Source organism: Lepisosteus platostomus, chromosome 24 (genome assembly GCF_059453375.1).
Source record: "Lepisosteus platostomus isolate fLepPlt1 chromosome 24, fLepPlt1.hap1, whole genome shotgun sequence".
Classification (NCBI taxonomy): domain Eukaryota; kingdom Metazoa; phylum Chordata; class Actinopteri; order Semionotiformes; family Lepisosteidae; genus Lepisosteus; species Lepisosteus platostomus.
Genome location: NC_142634.1, coordinates 7,531,950 through 7,552,354, shown reverse-complemented (window position 1 = coordinate 7,552,354; position 20,405 = coordinate 7,531,950). Strand labels below are relative to the sequence as shown.

Genomic DNA, 20,405 nt, shown 5'->3' with positions numbered 1-20,405 from the left:
TCACTTCCATTAAAAAAGAAAACGTCACTTCAATGGTACAATATCTAATGCTGGAAGAAGTGTGTGGTCCCGTGTGGAGGACTTTGGCGCCTGTCAGCTCTTGTTTCTCTTGCCCCCCCCACACAGTGCCCGGAAGAGGCCCATTCCTTACTACCGCCCCAGCCCTTCCTCCAGCAGCCGCTCCAGCAGCTGCTCCTCCTGGCGCAGCGCCTTCTCTCGAGACCGCTCCCGCGCCCGGAGTCGAAGCAAGAGCCGGAGTCGGAGCTATTCCACCTACGGGAGCCACAGCCGCAGCCCTTCCTGGAGCACCCTCGGCCGGAGCCACAGGAGCAGTCGCAGCCGGAGTTACGACTCTGTGGGCAGCTATGGCAGAGTGCGACGCTAGTTCCCCGCCTGCGCGTTAGGCAGGCCCGCATTTTGACGGGAAAGTGGGATCATGTCAGGTCCAGCTCCAGAGAGGTGTCGCTGGGCCTCTGGGGATGAGAATCGGTTTTTCCATATGCTTTCTGCAATCAACAGTCAACCAGAGAATAACACTGATGTTTTATAGTCCCCTGAGTTTCTTGTCAAAGAGTGCTTGTTAGGAAAGTGGTGTTATGCGATTGGCTGTATAAAAAGAGACTGTAGGCGGTCACTGCACTGCTGGAGTTTCATGCTGCTCTACTGGCACTCATCTGCAGCTGCGTTTCAAAAAGGTTGCAAGCTTTTCATGAGATCCTCCTCATAATGGGAAAAGGGATACTTCAGATCCATTTCTTACATGTGTAAATCTGCTTGTAGGAATGAGACCAAATCCAGCAATGGTCCAGACCGGAGTAGGACAGCTATATCCCAGATGCTCTTGTCAGTGTCTTTTGTCCTTTTTTCAACCATCCACTCCAACACTCCTTGGCACTTGTCAAATTAGCATTGCGCAAGCTTATTATTGAAGCCTGTAGGAGCTGTAGGAGCTGAAAATCTTACAATATGTACCGGAAAGGGCAGTCGGTGCAGATTTTTAAAATAATAGACACACGTTTTAAACTGCTATCTCATACATCAGACATACATCTTTTTAAAGTAAACTACACAGGGGTAGTGTCACAGGTGTTTTGAGAATGTCATTTTCCCCATTTCTCAAATGTACTGTTTGTGTGTAGTTTTGAATTTTTAAAGTTTCTATAATGAATCTAGGCTAATTCATCTTTAAGGCCCAGTAATAAGAACCCTAGAACTGATCAATTAAAAATGTTTTTTACAGCACCAGCAACTTATGATATTTTTTTAATCACTTCCTTGGAAATGATAGCTCTTTCAACCAGCATTTGATGATAATTTGTTAAAACACTCTGAAAGCAGTCTGGATTTTTTTTATATTTGTATTGCAGCTATACAGAGGGTAACGTACAGTATGCACCTAAAGGGGGTCTCATAGTAGGTGTAGCCTGTTATGGTAACATTTCTCCCTAGACTTCCTATTTTTGATGTCTCCTGCAGGAAGGAGTTGTTGTTTGAAGGAAGTGTGTGGCTTGAGGTTGGAAAGATGTCTGAAATGTGGTAATCGAATGCTGGCTGGAGATGACACCATACATACCGTTGGCCATATTTTGTTTGCTCTGGTGGTAGCTGCTTGTAACATCCATATCATAATGAATGTGATATTTAGGGATTGGGTGCATATACACACAAGTTACTATCAAACACATGTAATGTATTGCTATTAAAAATTTAATATACACTACGTAGTGCTGAAACAACATTCTATTTACCTCTGCAGGCAAACTGACACATATGACAGTTGTTTAAGCTTTCATATAGAGATAAATGATATCAGAGAAAACATCAAACAGAATAAATTGCACATAAGCTGTGAACTCTGAGAGTGCATTCAACAATAAAGATATGCATACTTAATTCCACTAACGTGCAGTTTGGGAGTTACAAGAAAAAGAATGTGTAAAATTACATTACCCTATATTTTTTATTGATTTAAACATAATAGAATTCTGTTCTATTACGCAAGAGCAGAGGGGTCACGCAGCTATTTGTATGTTACTAAACTAATGGAGTGGGAAATTTTAAATTGAAAAATGTTTAAAGAGTTGTTTTATGGTGAGATTAACACAGCTTCCTTTTTTAAGGATTATATCTAAGTTCCCTATACCTAGGGAACTGTCTTATGTATAATGTTTCATGGCGCTAAAGAAATTAATTTATGATTGAAGGCAGGTGCACCTACAGGGTGCAAATAATGATGAATTTCAAAGAACACTACAGACAAAGACTCATATTTTAATGTCAATACATGGCATGTAATTAAATGCATACTTGTTTAATGAAATGTACTTTAATTGTTTTAAGATAATATTGTCAACTGATTATAACAAAATCATAATATTATTCATTACTTTTATTTTAGTTTTATCTTTTATTTAAATTCCTGAGCATACTTTTGTACATCAACTGTGCAAACATCTGTGCAAATATCGGTGTGATGTTTTATTTTTATTTCATTTTTATTGTATGAATAGCTTTTTGTGTTGGGTTCCACTATGGCACTGACCGTTGGTTTCAGGTTTTGTTATTATGTTCTATATTTCTTGTGTTCAATTATTTATTTAAGATCTTTAAAGAGCAGAAAAAACAAAGTCCCATGCTTCTAAATTAGCATTGGTGGCATTTATTTTGGAATGGGAACATTTTTAAAGGAAACATGCTCTAGTGGTTCATTTTCAATAGTACTATGCACATATTTTTGTATGCTATGGCTCTGTTTCGGTTCCGGCTACAATGAAGTTTACAAATTATTTATTTATGTATTTATTTTATGTTCATGTTTCTTACAGCAATTATTTATTTTTTCTATGTAATTGTGTTTGATTATTTTTGCTGTTATTTATATAGTAGACAAGTGTGTTCTTCAATGCACTAATGTGGATTATATATCATATATAATATTATATATGGAAGAGGGAGGCTTGGGCATTCCTGATCATGTTTTTGTAGCCTGATAGAAATCCATCAGCAATGTTATTTAAATATTTGATGTTCACTCCTAGCACATAAGTGAATGTTGCCAAGCTTAATTGGTTATGTACTGTAGGCTGTGAATAAGAAGAACAAGGTTTAGCCTGTCTGATATTCATTCTCAAGAAAAAAAAACATGTATCGTCTGCATTCCTGAAATACTGTACATGGTTTTTGATTGTTTCCCTTTTCTCAGAATGTGCAAGGTCTACTTTGAAAATGGAGATGTACCGGAATGAGAATCAGAAAAGGCATGGAAATAATGGTATGTTCTCTATGCATTGTAAATATGAAGGGGTGGCTGAGGTTGTTATGGAATTCTAGTTATTTACTGTAACCTATTTAAAAGAAGTAGTAGGAAAAGCAACAGAAAAAAATCTACATTGATGTCAAGGGATCTACTGTTTTTGATGTGTACGTTTATTTTCTATGATTCTCCAAGAGTGTTTGACATTCAAAAAAACTTGCTGGAATACTGTATATTCAATGTTCTGTAAATATGCGTCAATATATCTAAGTAAGCAAAAGAAAAACAAATTTTGTTTTGTGGGTGTGGCACTATGGTCATAGGTCTTATGCCATCCTCTGAAAAGTTTATTTGTCATGATGTCTCTCTTGAATTGTGAATCTTTTTTTGCACTATGGGATCATACTATTTTGTCAGAGAAGTCTCGTCCTTTTTAGAAGCTCTGTAGATACAGTATCTGCGCTTGCATTTTCATAGCAGAAGGCGAGCAACTGTCTACGAAACAGCTTTACTGTCAATTTATTAAAATTACATTTCTGAGAGAACAATTCATTCAGCGTTTGAAATAAGATTCGCTCACTATGAAGGTTTGAAATGCTTGGGAACTCGAAAAGAACAGATGGAAAAGCAAAAATTATGGTGATCATTGTCAAGACTGGAGAACAGTAAGAACCTAACAAAGAACAATCTATCCACTTATTTTAAAATGGTGTACAGTTAAATTATAACAAAAACATCAAGTATTCTCCAGTCATTTATGAAAGCCCAGATCTCTAGGCTAATGGACACTGCTGCTGTACTTACAACAACTGTTGTTCCAAGCGGCCCATTGATACATATTCTAAAAGCAGAATGGCTACATACAGTATATGGCCATTTACACTTCAAATGCCTAAATGTTTCAAAAACAAAAACAAAACCCTGTGAGGACCAAAAATGTCACAAACTCCCAATGCACTTATTACATGTCATTTTGAGCTCGATTTGAAACTGTTTATACCTATTGGTACCAATCTCCCATTAAGACATATGAAATACCCTTCATAAAATCAGTCTTCCTCTTGGATTTAATTTGTGAGCCTGTAAAGCAAAATGTCCTGAATAAACTATCTGAAACAACACTTTGCCTTGCACCTTCACATCATTTGCGAGAGTTCCTGAGTTTGTTTTGATTACGGTTGACCAAATGATGATAAGAAAATGGAAAACTTCCATCTCCAATTGTCATCCAAGGACCTGGGTTATTTTTGTGAACTATTTCAACAGATAGCCAATAATACAACCAAGAGAGCACAAGCCCATTGTTTCACTTGAAATTCAGGGTGTTATGCATTTAATTCTTTCATTTAAAAACCTACAGTAGAACCAATTATTTTACATAAGCAGTGAGGCCAAATCGTCTAAGTCAAGAATAGCACCTTTGCATCACTAGCGCTGATAATTCAGATCTCTTTTTAAACTGCTACATTTCATTGTTGAGGAAAGAAGACCTACATACCCAAAGAGTTTAGCAATGTATCCTAAAACAACTCAATAAGAAAATTTTAATGAGGTAAAGTGATCATAAGAGCATCTATAATTTATATACAGTATATTCTAACGTCGTGTATTACAAATGAGTTGATGACTTTTTTGGGGATAGTGACATCATGTTGCTCTCTCTCATACGGCGCCCTCTCTGTCGCAACCTTGAGTTCATTTCTATTTAAAAACTAATGAGATGCCATGGGGCTGGGCTAATCTGCTGAGCGATGGTTGTTCTGGAAGCCTGACACAAGGTGCACAACTAAATTTGGACAGAGAGCGTAATCACTTCATAGTCCCTAGGAAACGTCAGCTGTTACACGACATGCCTTCTGGTAAAGATATTTCATGATCCAGTCATAGCCCCGGTGACAGGTGGAATCTGATTCGGGAAACCCCACTATATAAAGCCGAAGGAAGTGGGTTGGTGCTTCCAGAAAACTTTCTGAAAGCACAAGATATTGATCTTCGATGCAGAAAAGTTTTGTTGGAAAATAGGTTTTCGTTTCGTCCCTGTTTGAGTTAAAGGGGATCGATAGAAAAGGTCATCTGACTGATCTGATATTTTTGTGCAGCTGTACATTAAACAGGAATAAAAGCAGTAAAACGCTAAAAAGTTTTTTTTTTTAAAAGAAGTAACTGGGTTACAATAAGACGTAGCTGGTCAACGTCCATTTTACGTTTAAAACTAAATAAAGTAAAAAAGCGAAAGGTTCACGAGTTTGGTACAATCAACAAGTTTGGGAAGAATGGCGGATGGACACTTTTATACTACTGGAAGCAGACAGAGGACTCCAAGAGACCCATTCAGAGATCAGTCGCTCAGCTCCCGGTTCCTGGATGACGATTTTGGAATGAGCTCTTTTTCAGATGACCTGTCAATGGACTGGCCTGACTGGGTTCGACCCCGTCTAAGCTCTGCTTGGCCGGGCACTCTGCGGTCCGGGTTCTCTCGCTCATCCACGGGTACCCCTCCCACGTACAGTTCGAGGTACAGCGAACCTCGCAGTGCGCCCGTGGCCAGAGGGGAGCCGTGGAAAGTGTGCGTCAACGTGCACAACTTTAAACCCGAGGAGCTGAACGTAAAAACCAAAGATGGGTTTGTAGAAGTGTCGGGTAAGTAAGCAGAAAGCTGAGAAATATGATATGCAATGAATATGCAAAGATGCTTCAATATAAAGACGGACTTGTTTTGCCTTAGAATACAAGCTCTCTGTAGTTTTGCACCTACATGTTTTAGCCTAAATAATAATACATTCTAGTAGAGAATTCAGCGTAGTAACTGCAGATATCCTGAAGAAAGCCTTAGGAATATCCTTCACAGCCTTCACAGAAGGTTGTACTTTTGTCGCTACTTTACAGCGCATAATTATTCACCGTTTGTTCCTATACATGATATATTCTGCTTCTCTGTATAAATGATTTTATTTTTTTAGCTCTGCTGAGTCTTGCGGCTTTTCCTAGTAATACTCATTTATGCCTTTTTGCTTTTCGTTATTTAATCTTGCCATAGCAGTAATGTAACTTTCATTACTGGGAAGGTTGTAAAATCAGAGTGACAAATCTACTTGCACACAAGCATAAAATGGCTTTTTATTCTTTCCTTACCCTTTGCATTGATTCTAAATTTAATCTTCTTAATTTACAGCCATTGTTTTTAACCATACGTACTTAACAGAACGATGCGAATTGCTGAGGCCTGTGATTCGCTATTTGCGATTAAAAACTTAGTTCCCCGTGCGTCTACACCTGCCAGGATTCCTGGTGGTTTGCTCAGCTGTGCAGTATTGTAAACCGGAGACAATTTTAGGAATCTTAATCCATTGTCTGCCCCACTGCCATTACAGTCCGATACTTGTGTTGCTTGAAACTGGCGAGAAACAAATTTAATAACTTTTTTGCCCTACCCCAATTCGTATAAAAGAAATTTGAATAATACAATATTGTTAGAGGATCATTAGGCCTGTGTCTTTATTGAAGGATTTTATTTGGGTTTTTTTTTCATGATAAAGCTAAAACAGTTTGCTTCATGATCTATCTTTGAAAAGCTTTTCACTGCTGTATGCACAGAAATAAGTTTGGAAAAGGTTGCAGCTTAATTCTTTAAAACTATACTGGAGGTCTGAAATATAGTCCCAAAAGCACAAAGCAAGTCAGTTCATATTCTTGATATCCCAGACAAAATTGCTGTGGTGAAATCTCTTCCCTATACCAGACCTCATTCTACTAAGTACACAGAGTAGGTGACAGTACCATAAACAGTAGATGAACATCATTAGAAAAACTTTACTCTGTGTCATGCCAATATTTTGGAATATTTTCAAAGCATTAGCAAAATCCAGTGTTTCTACAAGGTCTGTGTTGTAAACAGTAAATACTGATTTTTCACAATTCGCACAGTTGTTAAAACGGTTGAAATATTATGAGATCACAGTTTCCCCTTGGCAGATAAGGTGGTTACAAAACAAAGTTTAATAAAACACTGAAAGGAAAAATGTGTGACAAAAATGTTCTGGTATTTAATATATGTCATGCCAGTGAGGGAATGAAATAACCACAGAAAACAGCTTGTGTCCTGAATCCTTTCTCTTTAGAAGCTTGATCTAGTTCTTTCTGCGATCTAAGATGCCTCTGAGGGTTTAGGATTGCAAATAACTTGGCTAAGGGAGGGGTGGGGCTGCTCTGACATTTAGGAGCAACAGATGGAAAAAAACAAACAGCTGCTGAATGAAATCATGAGCTGGGTCACAGGCTGGGTTATATAAGAAAGGTTGCAAAGAGGAGGAGACATTCAGCCCATTCTGCTCATGTGGTACTTTAGTAGTCAAGTAAATGTCAAATTTCCTTCAGCCTTTCTCCTGGAGCAGTACAGAGCTTCAACTTCAGCCTCCTGGCAGGAAAACTGTTTCAGATATACCCAACTCTTTGTATAAAAAAGGGCTTTGTATTATCCACCCCTACTTAATTTCCCCATAATTTTGTTTTGTGACCCCGTTTCTCATCTTCACTACTGAGTCTGAAACTGTCCCCTCAGGTGGACACTAACTATAAACCTGAGGATATTATATTTATAGATCAACTCTCATGTCAATGTCCTTTGTTCTAGACCAAAGAGATTTTACTCCTTCAGCTTGTTTATGTATCTATCAAGATGAGGAATCACTCATTTTCATTTTGAATTCTTTCTAAAGCTGCGATATCTTTTTTGACTTGATCTGGTTAATTGTACAGTAAAGACCTTCAGAACGTGGGCGACTGTTTTACTATTTAAAGAGCAGCTACAGTGGTACTAATGTCTATGGCTACTGTGGATTGAAATGGCACTAAGCGATCAACAATGATGTTACATTTGAAGAAGCCAATAAAAAAACATATTCCACATGTGAGTGCAGTTTTGTTCTAACAATGCTTATCTGTTCGAGTTACAACAGAGTGATGGTTTCCTTTAATGGTTAAATTTATATGAGTATATACAGCAATGAAGTAGTGATTACTTTTGGTTTTAAATTCCAAACATCCCCCTTAAACAATGGTAATACTGTATATTCTCTTGGAGAGTTATAGTTACTGAGGCAATGAACAATTTAGCAATAATGCTATGTTCCATGGCATGTTTGAATATTAATTACCTGAATATTGTAGTGGCTTTTTTTGCTTTTCGGAACTATAGACATTACCTTCTTGAAAAATACAGTCTCACATTACTCTAAACAAATATTTTAAATAATTCTAATACTTAATATTTTAAATGATTGAAAAATCAGGGAATTGGATTAGGAAAACCTGACACAGAGCACAAATGAAGAACCACAAGTTCTTTATTGATGCACAAACCCTATGCAGATGTTAAACAATATCAGAATTTTATAATGTAGAATTTAATATTGCACAGCATTCATTAATTACCTCAACTTTTTTTGGTAAAAATTTAAAATGTACCTAGTTCAAGGAAAATGTGTTTGTAGAATACACTAGAATTCTAGACTCACTATCATATGCAAACACCATACAGACAAGACAAAAGATTAAGACACAGATTAGGACCAAAACAGATTCATTTTTAAGAACCCATATGGAGCAGATTTAAGTGCGAAAAACCTGTTTGGCTTTGTCATTCTCTCTGCATGAGAAAACAGACGTTTTTGTAGAGAGAATCACTCTTGAGGTTGAACATCGGGAAAGTTGATCAGGAATGGGTTAGAATTTTTTTTCAAAAGGAACAGGCTACCCAATCACGAGCTCTTCTGCCATTACAAAGGGCTCAAAGAACCATTTCAGCCAAACTTTATTTCATACCAAGCCAACACCATTCGTTTGAAACACATGAGTCTCATTTTCATTAGGTCTCTGAGTGAGCTCTCTTTAATGAGCTGCAGCCACTGGAAACTGTAAAAATGAAGCATCATGGATCGGTTAAGTGAAAGGTTTTGAAATTTATTTATTTATTATGTTTTTTTTATCCTGCTCATTTGTGTGGCCCTGGAAAATGCATAATGAATGAACACCTTGTAAACTATTGTATTACATTAAATAGTTGTTTTAACATAAATGATGTGAAAAAATAATACACATTTGAAAATCTATTCATTCAATTCATTAATAAAATTTCAGTTTTAACCAATTTGTAATAAAAAGAGAACATAATTTTATTATGTATGAGCTCAACACTGCACTTCTTTCAATCAACTGCTTGGCTACATTGTGTCAAAGACAGCAGCAGATAATCATTGTAATTATGGGAAGAAAAAAATAATACTAATGGCAAACAGGATTGTTGATTGCCAATACTGTATAATCATCTATAGGAAGACATAAAATAATCATTACACACTGGCCAAAACAACAGTTAATTTATCTTTAACATGTTAAACGTTACATTTGACCTTATCATTAAAATGTTAAAGTTGGAGTCTCTCGAATTTATTAACTTGTAATTATGTTTTTTTCTGTGTGTAGGCAAGCATGAAGAAAAGCAGGAAGAGGGGAGCATTGTTTCCAAAAATTTCACTAAGAAAATCCAGTGAGTATCCCCATTGACCTTAAACACCCCACAAGACCAGTTCTAGTGCTCATGTGCTTCAGTTCAATCAGTTCATTTGCACTGGAGTGCCTCTTTGTTATCATGACAGCAATATTTTCCATAATCAATTCTTTTGCCTTTGGATTTTGACTAGTCAATCCACGTAAAATAGTAACATTATTAACATTAAGTACTGATGCCAGCGAATGGTTTTAGAGGTGATTAAGTTGGGTGCTTAAATCTCTTGCTGAAAAATAATGTCAATTACATGAAACCATTAAACCAACTAACTTTCTAACCAGTCCACAGACATTACAGAAGTCATTCAAGTAGGGAGCTGCATCAGCATGCGTAGGCTGCAAGGGAACAGGTAAAGTTTTATTCCATTCTGAAAAGATTAGTATGGAATAAAACAGAACATTGTGTCGCTTTTCTTTTCAGCATGGAATAAACCTTTACCTGTTCCCTTACAAAAGTAATGCTAATCAGTACTACAGGGATGGCCCTAGGGTATCATCTCAACATTGTTAATTTCCTGTCCACTGATTAATACCTTTCTGACCCTCGCTGGAGTTCTTCATATATTACAATGGTCAGGAACATTTCACATCTCATTTTAGCAAAGTAGTGCTAGGTCTTCTGGGCTTATCTGCAGACCTCATCCTGCTTCCTCCAGAGTTTGACACATCCCTAAAACATTGAGATGCAAAGCATGACTGGAAAAATGTTTTTAAAAAAAAACATCAAATTGAGGAAGACCAAGTTAGATATAAGAAAGATAAATTAATAATGATACACAGTGAAACAGCTATTGGTATTCATTTTACTGTCCATACTAAACTAAAGTGATGCTTTAGAATCAATGAGTGTCTCTGATGGGATATATAAATGTATGGCATGTATTAATTTTGTTTTCCCAACTTGTTATAGTTCTAAATAGGTAGATCTTTGTGTTCAAACCTGCTACAGTATCAGATCCCCCCCCCCCCAAAAAAAAAAAAAATTGGATGCTTTCTGGCAGTTTCACAAAATCAATGTGAGTGAGAAAAGCTGCAGCAGGCAGTAAACAAACCCTACTGCAGTATGAATATAAGGTCATATCAGTGTCTGAAATAATAAGATACGGTATGTGAAGCTTTTGATGCTCTAAAGAAAGCTGATGTTTGACTGCAGTATTTTTGCAACTAAAAAGTATGCACTGTAAGGTGCAGTGCTTATCTTATTTTGTCTTTCTCTGTTAGAGAAAGTACACAATTCGCTCACGAAAGGGAGAGAAATCTAATCTGTGTTCTCTAGCTAATTAGCTATCAGTGTGGATTTTAGAGGGACCATGTTAATGAAGTAGAATGTTGGTATGATATATGAAATGGCTTGGGAGTTTGTTTAAGCACTAGACAACTTGGCAGCTTTTCTGGAAACTTGAGCAAGTCCTTATTAGGTGATGGCACTTGACAAAGACTTGGCACACACTGCTCAGCTGTTTCGACTAGAAAGATCTTTTTCAAAGTAAGACCCTTCTGGACACCATAGGACATTCTTTAGGGGAGCTGTATTTGAAAAAAATGCTTTCTGCTTTCTGCTTGAAAAGAGAATAGATTTTATACAAATGCTACACACAGCTGTATTTGTTAAAACCTTAGCTTGTTTTCGAATTTAATATGTCAGATTGTATAGTGTAGAGTCATTATCCAATATGAGAAAACTTGTTAGTGTGTTTTTAGATATTTCTAGAAGCAGTTGTGGTGAAGGTTATACATTACATCTGATTTCACCTCAAACGTTAATACTGTATCTGGATTTATCAGCAAAAAGCTGGAATCTGATTTGTCAGGATCAGATGTCACTCAATATGGAAATCATGGAACTACGACAACTTAAAGCAGTAAAATGCATGAATATAAATTCTGTAGATTACGTGAGAAATATTCTCCTGCATGGCGTCTGTTCTTAACCTTTATAGTCATATCAAACGTACCATAAGAGGTCTCTGATCTCTTTCACTTGTAGGCCTCACTGATAGGAGTTTTATCTTATATCTTATCTTATCAGTCTCTAATCAGCTGGGCAGCTTGGAAAAATGGTTAGATTATCTTAGCCAACTTATGTCTAACCATAAAGTACTGGACTAAGAAAGTGAGGAAAATACTGAAACATAAACCTTAAGACATAAGTGGAAACTACAAGGAAGTACTTTTAAAGCTGAGAACTGCAGGGACTTTTTCATCTTTTTTTTCATCAAAGTCCATCATCTGGTTTCCTGAACCTGAAGATGCTCAAATCAATTTGGTAATTAGTTACTCACTACCAAAAAGTAGTAGATGGGAAAAAATGGCCTCCATACAGTATATCTCTAATATTTCTTATTCCTATAAAGATGACAGTATCAGTACCCTTTGAAGATTGAGGATTAAGTGACATGACACTGTATGTTTCCATATACGATCTTTTCCCTTCACTTTTTTTCTAGGATACCTGGAGATGTGGATCCCCTCACAGTTTTCGCTTCCTTGTCTCCTGAGGGAGTTCTCATAATCGAAGCTGCTCAGACCCCGCCCTACTACCTCTTTGGCAGTGATTACACAGGGAACGAGGGAGAGGAAACCGAGTTTAAAACTCAGGAAACAACTGTGGCCTAATGTCCTTGTCTGTAAAAGGAGGTCTCAGAGGGATGTGGAAACCCTATCAACAAACATAAGCGGACAACCAACCTGAGAGATCTGACGGAAAGGGTTGGGTGCAGCAGAATCGTTTTCTGACCTTTGCAAATTTTCGCCTCTTGAACTTTAGGGTACATCAGAACATGGGGTCACATTGGCTATGGGTATGCTTGTCTTCGTTCAGCCCCAAGAGGAATTATATGAAATATTTCTAGCTATTATATTACTATAACATTACAGTATTAGAAAATACCACCACACAGTTATCTATAACAGGCAAACTATGGTGAATGCATTAACTCAGTTCACTTACTGGATCATCCCTACACGGTTGGACATTGACAAAAAAACACATTTTAACCACCTTTCTGTATGTGCCTGCCTCCAGGTGGACACAGAAATCCTGAGTGTCCAATTTCCTCTGCCTGATCTAGTATTAGTAATGCTTCATTCTGAGTCTTTAAGGATTTGCCATATGTTTAGTTCAAATTAACTCAAAAGCTGATGTTCTATGATGTGTGTGTTTACATTTGATAGAATGAGAGAGCCTGCTTCATTTTTCTCTATATAAATGTGCAGCATCTCACTAATTTCATACTGTACATCTATTGAAAGCAATCAGACTACTTAACTGAAAGTCCATTAGACCTTTTTAGGTGACACTCAAAATAAAGCATTACTGTCTTTCTAAGGTGACAAAAGGTGCACTTTTTAGAAAATGGCAATTGTAAGAATTTTAGGTTGTTTGGACTACTTGAGATGTTTATGGTCAAATTCATGGTAAACAAGATTTCTTTCTCATTTATTGGAGTGCTCTGTTTTAATCTGGACGCATTCAAGCAATTACGAATTAAGTATATAAAACTCGATTTATGCTGCTTTTCAATTCCACTTTTGCCAACTGTATATAATTCATTTTTTTTAAGAATCATGGGTTGATCAATTTATGTGATTTTTTTTATAGAGGTCTTACAAAAATGTTTTTTTTTTTTGCTTTTCTATTTGTATATGAGATCCTGATAGTTTTTTTCTGAACTAATTAATGCCTTTAAAAAAAGTCAGACTAATTATTGACTGTTATTTTTAATGGAATGCCACTGAATGTCTTTGTTTAAGCAATAAAACCTCCCAACACCTCTTGCTCAGTCTGTTTTGTCTTTGTTCTATTTCTGTGTTTGGAAGATTGTTGAGAACATCAAATAATGTATTGCTGCAGTAGAGTGGTAATAATTGGATGACATACTTGTTGGGGGCTTGCTAGATGTACAGTAAGATGAACAGCTCATTTATGCTTCCTGCCAATATGTACATATTTGGTGATACTGATCTAAGGATTCACATCCTGCTCAAGATTGTAAAATACAGAATAATTTAACATAAGAAAAGATCTGTCCATGAACTCTGCACATTCTCTTAATAAACAGTTTGGCTTAATTCCATAAATTTAAATGTGAAAGCACATACTGTATGTCATCCCTCTCTCTTCTACAGATTAATCACAAGTAAAACCTGAATTGTTGCTTGCAGTTCTTTATTAGTACTCCTAAATAACAAGTCTTACAATGTTTGGTGTAGTTTCTTTATTACTGTACTTCTGCAGTTCCAAAACAGATGGACACTGACAACCTGGTATATAGAGCATTGCTATTTAGTAAGTGTAAATTGAATCAGGAATGTTGTGTGCGTTCTTTAGCCTCTTCAGGCTGCTCAGTGTCCTGTTTCTCTGAGACCACTTGTCCAGAGCACAGGGAATCCTGTGGTTTGACAGGATCCTGCTGTGGTCCTTCTATAGGAGATTCCTCGGGTGTTGCTGGGGTTTCCATCACAGGTTCTTCAGTGACACCTTGCTGAAGTCCAGTTTGCACCACTGGTTCTTCACTGGTGGTTTCCTCCACCCTGGCACCCTGTTCACTCTGGACAGGAACACCCTCCTCTGAACCAAATGGTGCACCTTGCTGCCCTGAATGTGGCTGTGGTTTCTGATTGGCATTTTCTTGTAATGCACTTTCATGTTCATGCTCCAGATCCGCCCTGGCTCCAGGCACAGTGTCTGCATATTGCTGTGCCTCAGTCTCTTCAGTGGGTTGCAAGTGGCCTCTGTCCTCTCCCTCCGCTTCATCCTCCTCTTTCTGGGCTTCCTTTTTTCTCTCCACCTGCACAGTAATTTGCTTTGTCTTTCATTTACATTCCACGTACTGTACAAACAGCATTTTGGTCAGCTTGAAAACAGCCACCAAGATCAACAAATGGCCTTGAGATGATTTGTTGAAAAGAACTAGTAATAGAAATAGTACATTTTTCTTTGGAAAAAACAATTGCGGTAGGGAAACAGCAACAATGATTTTACTACATTGTTCTGAAGATATTCATTAAAAAATGACTCCCTTCAGAAATTTTAACCATCATTTGCCATAGAGGTCACAATCCAACTGTGTTAAACACAGCCTAATTAATTAGTCAGATCAAGAAGGGATCTCAAATGATGTGTTCTTACAAGCAAAAACAATCCATTTTTAGTAGCATGCTAATTGTTTACTCTAACTTCTAAGGTGTCAAGCCGATTTAGACAAGTGAACATTGAATACAAATGACGGCTAAACAGCCGAAGATGAAACAATATACATTTGGAATTTCTGCTGTTATAAAAAGGTGTTTGAATGTGGATGAATATTAATGTGAAAAAATACAGTGTATATAGGGATAAGGAGGCTGTTTCTGAGCCAGAACTTATAAAAAGACAAGTGATTTGTTAATCTACAGTTTATATGGAATCACTGAGAATGGATAATTAAAAAATTATTTCAGGAAAAGGCATGAGCCGGCTGTGCTATCATAAATATTTTATTCAGAATAAATCCTTACAAATCCTCATCATACTTGTTGCTGCTCTATGCCTTGATCTTTCCTCACCTGAACAGGGATGACAATCTCGACTGGAGCTCCATCAGCTTGCTGGGGGAGAGGGGCTTCCACAGAAAGGATGCCACTTGGCGATAGGGAGGAGCTGATGTTCTGAGGATCCACACTCGAGGGGATCCTGTAGTGATCAGAAGAGCCAGAACCAAGCAGGTGAATCACATCAAAAGGCTGTTTTAGTTACAAGGAGCTTGCACTGTATGGAGTTCGTGTAAACAGCAAAAAATGTCACGAAACAGCTTTGGTAAAATTATTAGTTTTTCCCAACTCACTGCCACTTTCTATATGAGATGCATTGTAGAATATTTTGTGATATTGCTTTGAAATGATTTTGTTTTGACATCTTTAGGCTGAACACACAAAAATCAGTTGGCATCAGGATTGCACGACTCTTGCCCATGACTCAGAACAAATTTGTGAATCAAAAGCACAGCATGTTTTTCAGAGTATGGTATCTTAATTCACACTTAATTGTTTTGTCCATGACTCATCTTGTTCATTGTGTGTTCATTTCTAATAATGACAAATGGAAAAACCAACATGAAGTGCAGAGGTTATTGAATGAAAAATAAATAATAAATAATGCTATCCTGAGAAATGATTTTCACAATGAAACAGAAGCACACCTTACTAATCAAAGTAAAGTAAAGTGTAAAGGCTTATGTTGAGAAACAAATGTATTTGGTATTAAATCTCAGTATTTAAATTGCATTAAACTTATGACAAATAGTAATCTTAACTTACTTATACTTCCTTGTAAAACATCTGGAGACAAATCCATGTTCATCCTGTCTTTCTTCATGTTTGCCTAGGAATTAGTCATCAATTAATTATCTTTGAGTAGAATTCAGAATCAAATACTTTTTGTGTAAAGCAATTGGACTCCCCAAGCTAGCGTGAATGCTGTGAAATCTCCTTTGTGTAGTCAGCTCCTGATGTTTGAACTGGTGTTCAAGAAATATGTGGGCAGTTCCCATACTACTGAAAGTTAAGAACACAAGTTCCTTTAAATGCAGATAACACACTCCCTCTTTTTAAAAAAATATGCTCAACTTTGGAATTGACATGTAAACTACAGACAAGTGTTAACAAAAAAGATGTAACCTTAAGTAAAAAAAGAGAGAGTACAGCAAAGAAAAGTGACTAGGTTGTTGGTGATACCTGCTATTTCCAGGTAGCCCTCTTTTGTTTTGATGGTAATTTCTTCTGGAGAGAAATGGTTGACATCCAGGCTAATTTTCCAGCAGTCGGGTCCAGTCCTGACTTCAGATACTCCTCCGCACAGTTGCCTCTGAAGATTTGGGCTGCTGGCCGCTTGCTCATAGAATGAATAAGGTGCAAACAGGGGTGAGCGCAAGTAAGCTGGCCAGGAAGAAGACAGCCGTCTCCTCGCCCAGTCGATCCAGTTCAGATCTCCTTCCTCCAGGAAAGGGGGCAACCCAAATTCCTGGTCAAAAATGCGACTGGGCTGTGCCCAGTCCCGGAAAGGATCCCAGTTCAGGTCCCGTTGGGAAAGGGGACGGGGGAGACGTCTGCTGTGCTCTGCCATAGCCTACGAAGAGTTCACGAAAAGGCACGAAAAAAATACGAAGAAAAAAGAAATGGGCCTTTCAAACTGCTGGTATTTCCCTTTCTGCCTTTTTTTGGCTCTCTTGCTTTGTCAAGAGATGAAGGCTTCAAAACGTGAAAGTCAAAATTAATGAGAAAATAGTTGCAAGACAATAGAAACAGCTAGATTTTTAAGGTATGCACTTGGGAGCTGATTAATAATTAGAAAGGTCAGATTTTTACAAAAGCTTTGCTCAGTTAGAACACATCGCTCACACTCCTTATATAGCCTGACTGTCCTTTCTAACACTTACTAAGCACTAATAGTTGTCCTATGAGATGTGAAAGTAGGAATCAGGTGATGGGCTGGGAGATGGTGCTGTTACTTACATGTTACACCATGCTTGGAAGTAAGGAGCTAATTAATGGTATTTATAGCTCTGGAGGGAAAATGGCAAATAGTTGGAGGATGACTGCAGGCACACTGGTGATGTTGTGTTCACTGGCGTGTTCAACAATCTTGTCACATCCTGGTTCTCTTTACTTTCTCCATAGTTACCGCTGTCTTCTGCTTTGCAATGGAGGTTTGTTGATCCTTTTTGCTCCATGCTGAGCACTTTCATCAAGGTGGGAAACCAACTAGAAGTTAACTGGTGTGTTAGAAATACAGGGTCTCATTTTAAAGTGAGCTAGACTGCCTTAAGAAGCACTGTGGGTTCTTCGGGAACTAGTGAAATTTTTGCTCAAGAAATAAGCAGCAGCCAGTGGCTATGCCCACAAGGGTTAGTAATACTCTGTTTTTTCCCGGTAACAGCAACACCAGGAACAGGAAAGATTGTATACACATGTGTGCTCACTCCCACACTGTACCAAGGCTACAGGGCTCAGTCATGGAGGGGTGATCTTAAAATTGGAAAATCCAAATTTGTTTTTGGAGCATGGAGACAGATTTGGAAGTGTAGTTGACAAAGTCTGAAAACTCATTCAGGATAAATGATTTGACTAAATATTAAGAAAACAGAGAAGACACATATTGATGACTTGCTTATAGAACATAAGAGGGGGTTATGTTGTAGAGGAGGCCCATCTAGCCCATTTGGCACTTAGTAGTTCATTGATCTGAGGATCTCATAAAGCTGGTTCTTGAAAGAAGCCAGGGTATCAGCTTCATGTTTAATACTAATACAACCCTTTGAACACAGAAGTGTCTGATGTTCCCAATTTTAAATGCTTCCACTGAAGTTCTGTGCTTCACATTCTAGTTGCTTCTGAAGGAATCCATTGAGTTGGCTTTGTCAATCCCTTTTATAGACTTTTGCATACTTCGATTAGGTCCTCTAACAGTCTTCTCTGTCATGGAATAAAAAGGTTCAGTCGTTTTAGCCTGACATAGTACAGCATTCTGATATAGTTTTCATAAAAAACTATATACATTTTGTATTTTGTCCACATACATTTTGCAAACATACAATATAACAAATAGCACAAGGAAGGCAAAAGCTTTGTGTTAATGATAATAACTAAAGGTTATTTTCTTTCAACGGAGTAAAGCAGGAGGTGTTTGTGGCAAAAAAAACCCTGAATCCTAATTAAACTGATAAAGTCCTCCTATGAGAGCTGTGAGGAATTTCACTAATGAAAGAGCTTAGCATCCCCACCCCCTACATTTCTTTACTTCTAATTAGTTTATGTCACTGGTTCCTCCAAGTGCTATTAACGGACTAGACACATCTTAACAAATTCTAGAGGGAATTAATAAAATCTCTCTATGAAACAGTAATGAGAAGCAATCAAATAAAAGGCATTTTTAAATGAATGGCCTGGGGAAATAATAATATGAATTGGCCGGCAAAAAAAAAATACTGAAATAACATTTGTGACGGGCAGAATGATACTGTACCGAAAACGTAAAAGACTCTTGTTTCTAATGCTGTAAAATAAAAAACCATATTGAACACTATTCTGAAATCAAACTCCATGAAGAGGTCTACCAGAAAAGGTTCAACCCAATTTTCAATGTTCTATCTTTGGGTCAATAAAGTAATTTTAAGCCACAGGTAGTTGAGATGCTGGTAATGAGTAATATCTATGTAGTCCATGCTCCTCACACAGATATAAAAGAATAAATGAATGTAAAAAATTCAATCTATAAATTAAACACTTAAACATGTCACTTTCAAGACCATGCAATGCATACATGAAGCCAAATAGATTTATTTCAATAACTTACAAACTTTTGTTTTTGTGTTTTACCTTGTGACCTGATAACTTCACACTTTGATATATTTTTTCATTTCTCACTGAAGCTGTTAAAAAAAAGCTCCCCCCCCCCCCACCCCGTGCACAGAATTCAGTTTGTCTTTTTGTCCTCTGGTCCCTGCCCTGTCTTTTCCTAACAGACATCAAAAGGGACAGTGGCAAGTGAGGGAGGGTAAAAGACACTGCAAAGAAAAAGCTGCCTTCAAAGAGAAAGGGGGAAAGGAGCTGCTAAATGGATCTGAAGAGCTGATAAAGTGAGCTTTGATTTTTGCTCAAATCCCTGAGCAAAAAAAAAAAACTTCCTCTGAACAAAAAAGAAGGCTTGAGTCTTGTTCTTGTACTCATTCAAGGTTGAATAACAGAAGCTGTAACATAAGTCCTTTTGCAATACATACTGTAATATATACAGTGTAGTAGGAGGTTTTAAAGTGAGATCTGTTTTATCTCTTCGCCCTGAAGGTTGAGGCATTGCTACTGTAGGTCTGAATGAGTTTTTTTGCTGTAAGATTGCAGCAGCTTTACTGGTCCTTGTATAAATTACATGTCTGATGACAACAGTTGCTTTATACAACACTGATGTCTGAGGGCAGGGGCTTGTCTTAAGTAGCATTTCACTGGTGTTGTCTGATGAACAATATTGAAACATGCCTACCACTATGGGTGTGCACTGTGGTGCATTGTTGTAATCATGGACATCTGGGGAGACAGAATACCCCAATGTGATCACCACCTGCTGGATGTCTCTGTTGACTACAGATAGTACAAAGAAGTGCATTCCCCACTTGCCAGGTACTGTAGGTATTTTGGTGATTAGATAACATAGTTGCCTTTGGAACTAGCAGCTGGTGTTCAATTGTGTGGCTCCGGCTACAGAACCTACAGCATCACAGTCTAATGTAAGAATCACCTAGCAATGTGATTATTCTGGAAACTCCTGGATCCTAATTAAAATAAATAAAACTGACATTGCAACCCATACATATCTGTTCGTCAGTTGAGAGCTTAAAAACAAGCCATTTTAAAAAGAGATTTTAAGAACGTATCCTTATACAGTACGTATTCAATAATAAATTCCAGTTCCCCAAACAGTGAATATCTCGATGGCGATCAGACACGTTGCAGTAGAAGAATTTACAAAGTAAATGGGCACACGGTAATTTCCTCGAGATTAATAAATGTCTGTTTTTGATTATTTTAAATTTTCTAATATTCTTTAAAATATATTTTA

The 20,405-nt window shown here is 37.4% G+C and overlaps 3 protein-coding genes across 4 annotated transcripts in view; 2 read left to right on the top strand and 1 right to left on the bottom strand.

The window, feature by feature from the left end:
• Nucleotides 1-3,801, top strand: part of srrm4 (serine/arginine repetitive matrix 4) — a 63,766-nt gene extending 59,965 nt beyond the window's left edge. For both annotated transcript variants that reach the window (XM_088617970.1, XM_088617969.1), the window contains exon 13: nucleotides 127-3,801. In XM_088617970.1, coding sequence (XP_088474096.1) covers nucleotides 127-385 — 259 coding nt within the window. In that variant the 3' untranslated portion in view covers nucleotides 386-3,801. The remainder of the gene's footprint in view (nucleotides 1-126) is intronic.
• Nucleotides 3,802-5,079: 1,278 nt separating this feature from the next.
• Nucleotides 5,080-13,594, top strand: hspb8 (heat shock protein family B (small) member 8). Its single transcript, XM_088618055.1, has 3 exons — nucleotides 5,080-5,893; nucleotides 9,734-9,797; nucleotides 12,265-13,594. Exons 1-3 carry the CDS (start codon nucleotides 5,527-5,529, stop codon nucleotides 12,431-12,433), a joined length of 600 nt encoding a protein of 199 aa, XP_088474181.1. The 5' UTR covers nucleotides 5,080-5,526; the 3' UTR covers nucleotides 12,434-13,594.
• A 374-nt stretch (nucleotides 13,595-13,968) lies between these two features.
• LOC148641501 (heat shock protein beta-1) lies at nucleotides 13,969-17,793 on the bottom strand. Its single transcript, XM_088618054.1, has 4 exons — nucleotides 16,532-17,793; nucleotides 16,115-16,178; nucleotides 15,365-15,491; nucleotides 13,969-14,607 (listed from the first exon to the last, which is right to left on the bottom strand). The coding sequence occupies exons 1-4, from the start codon at nucleotides 16,917-16,919 to the stop codon at nucleotides 14,122-14,124; spliced, it is 1,065 nt and encodes a 354-aa protein (XP_088474180.1). The 5' UTR covers nucleotides 16,920-17,793; the 3' UTR covers nucleotides 13,969-14,121.
• Between the last annotated feature and the right edge of the window lie 2,612 nt (nucleotides 17,794-20,405).

Excerpts from the sequence above, each read along its gene's own strand:
- hspb8 (XM_088618055.1), top strand. The coding sequence starts at position 5,527 with ATGGCGGATGGACACTTTTATACTACTGGAAGCAGACAGAGGACTCCA. Across the intron at positions 5,894-9,733 it reads TGGGTTTGTAGAAGTGTCGG|GCAAGCATGAAGAAAAGCAG; the intron begins GTAAGTAAGCAG and ends TTCTGTGTGTAG. Across the intron at positions 9,798-12,264 it reads AATTTCACTAAGAAAATCCA|GATACCTGGAGATGTGGATC; the intron begins GTGAGTATCCCC and ends CTTTTTTTCTAG.
- LOC148641501 (XM_088618054.1), bottom strand. The coding sequence starts at position 16,919 with ATGGCAGAGCACAGCAGACGTCTCCCCCGTCCCCTTTCCCAACGGGAC. Across the intron at positions 16,179-16,531 it reads GGGCTACCTGGAAATAGCAG|GCAAACATGAAGAAAGACAG; the intron begins GTATCACCAACA and ends ACTAATTCCTAG. Across the intron at positions 14,608-15,364 it reads AGATTGTCATCCCTGTTCAG|GTGGAGAGAAAAAAGGAAGC; the intron begins GTGAGGAAAGAT and ends ATTACTGTGCAG.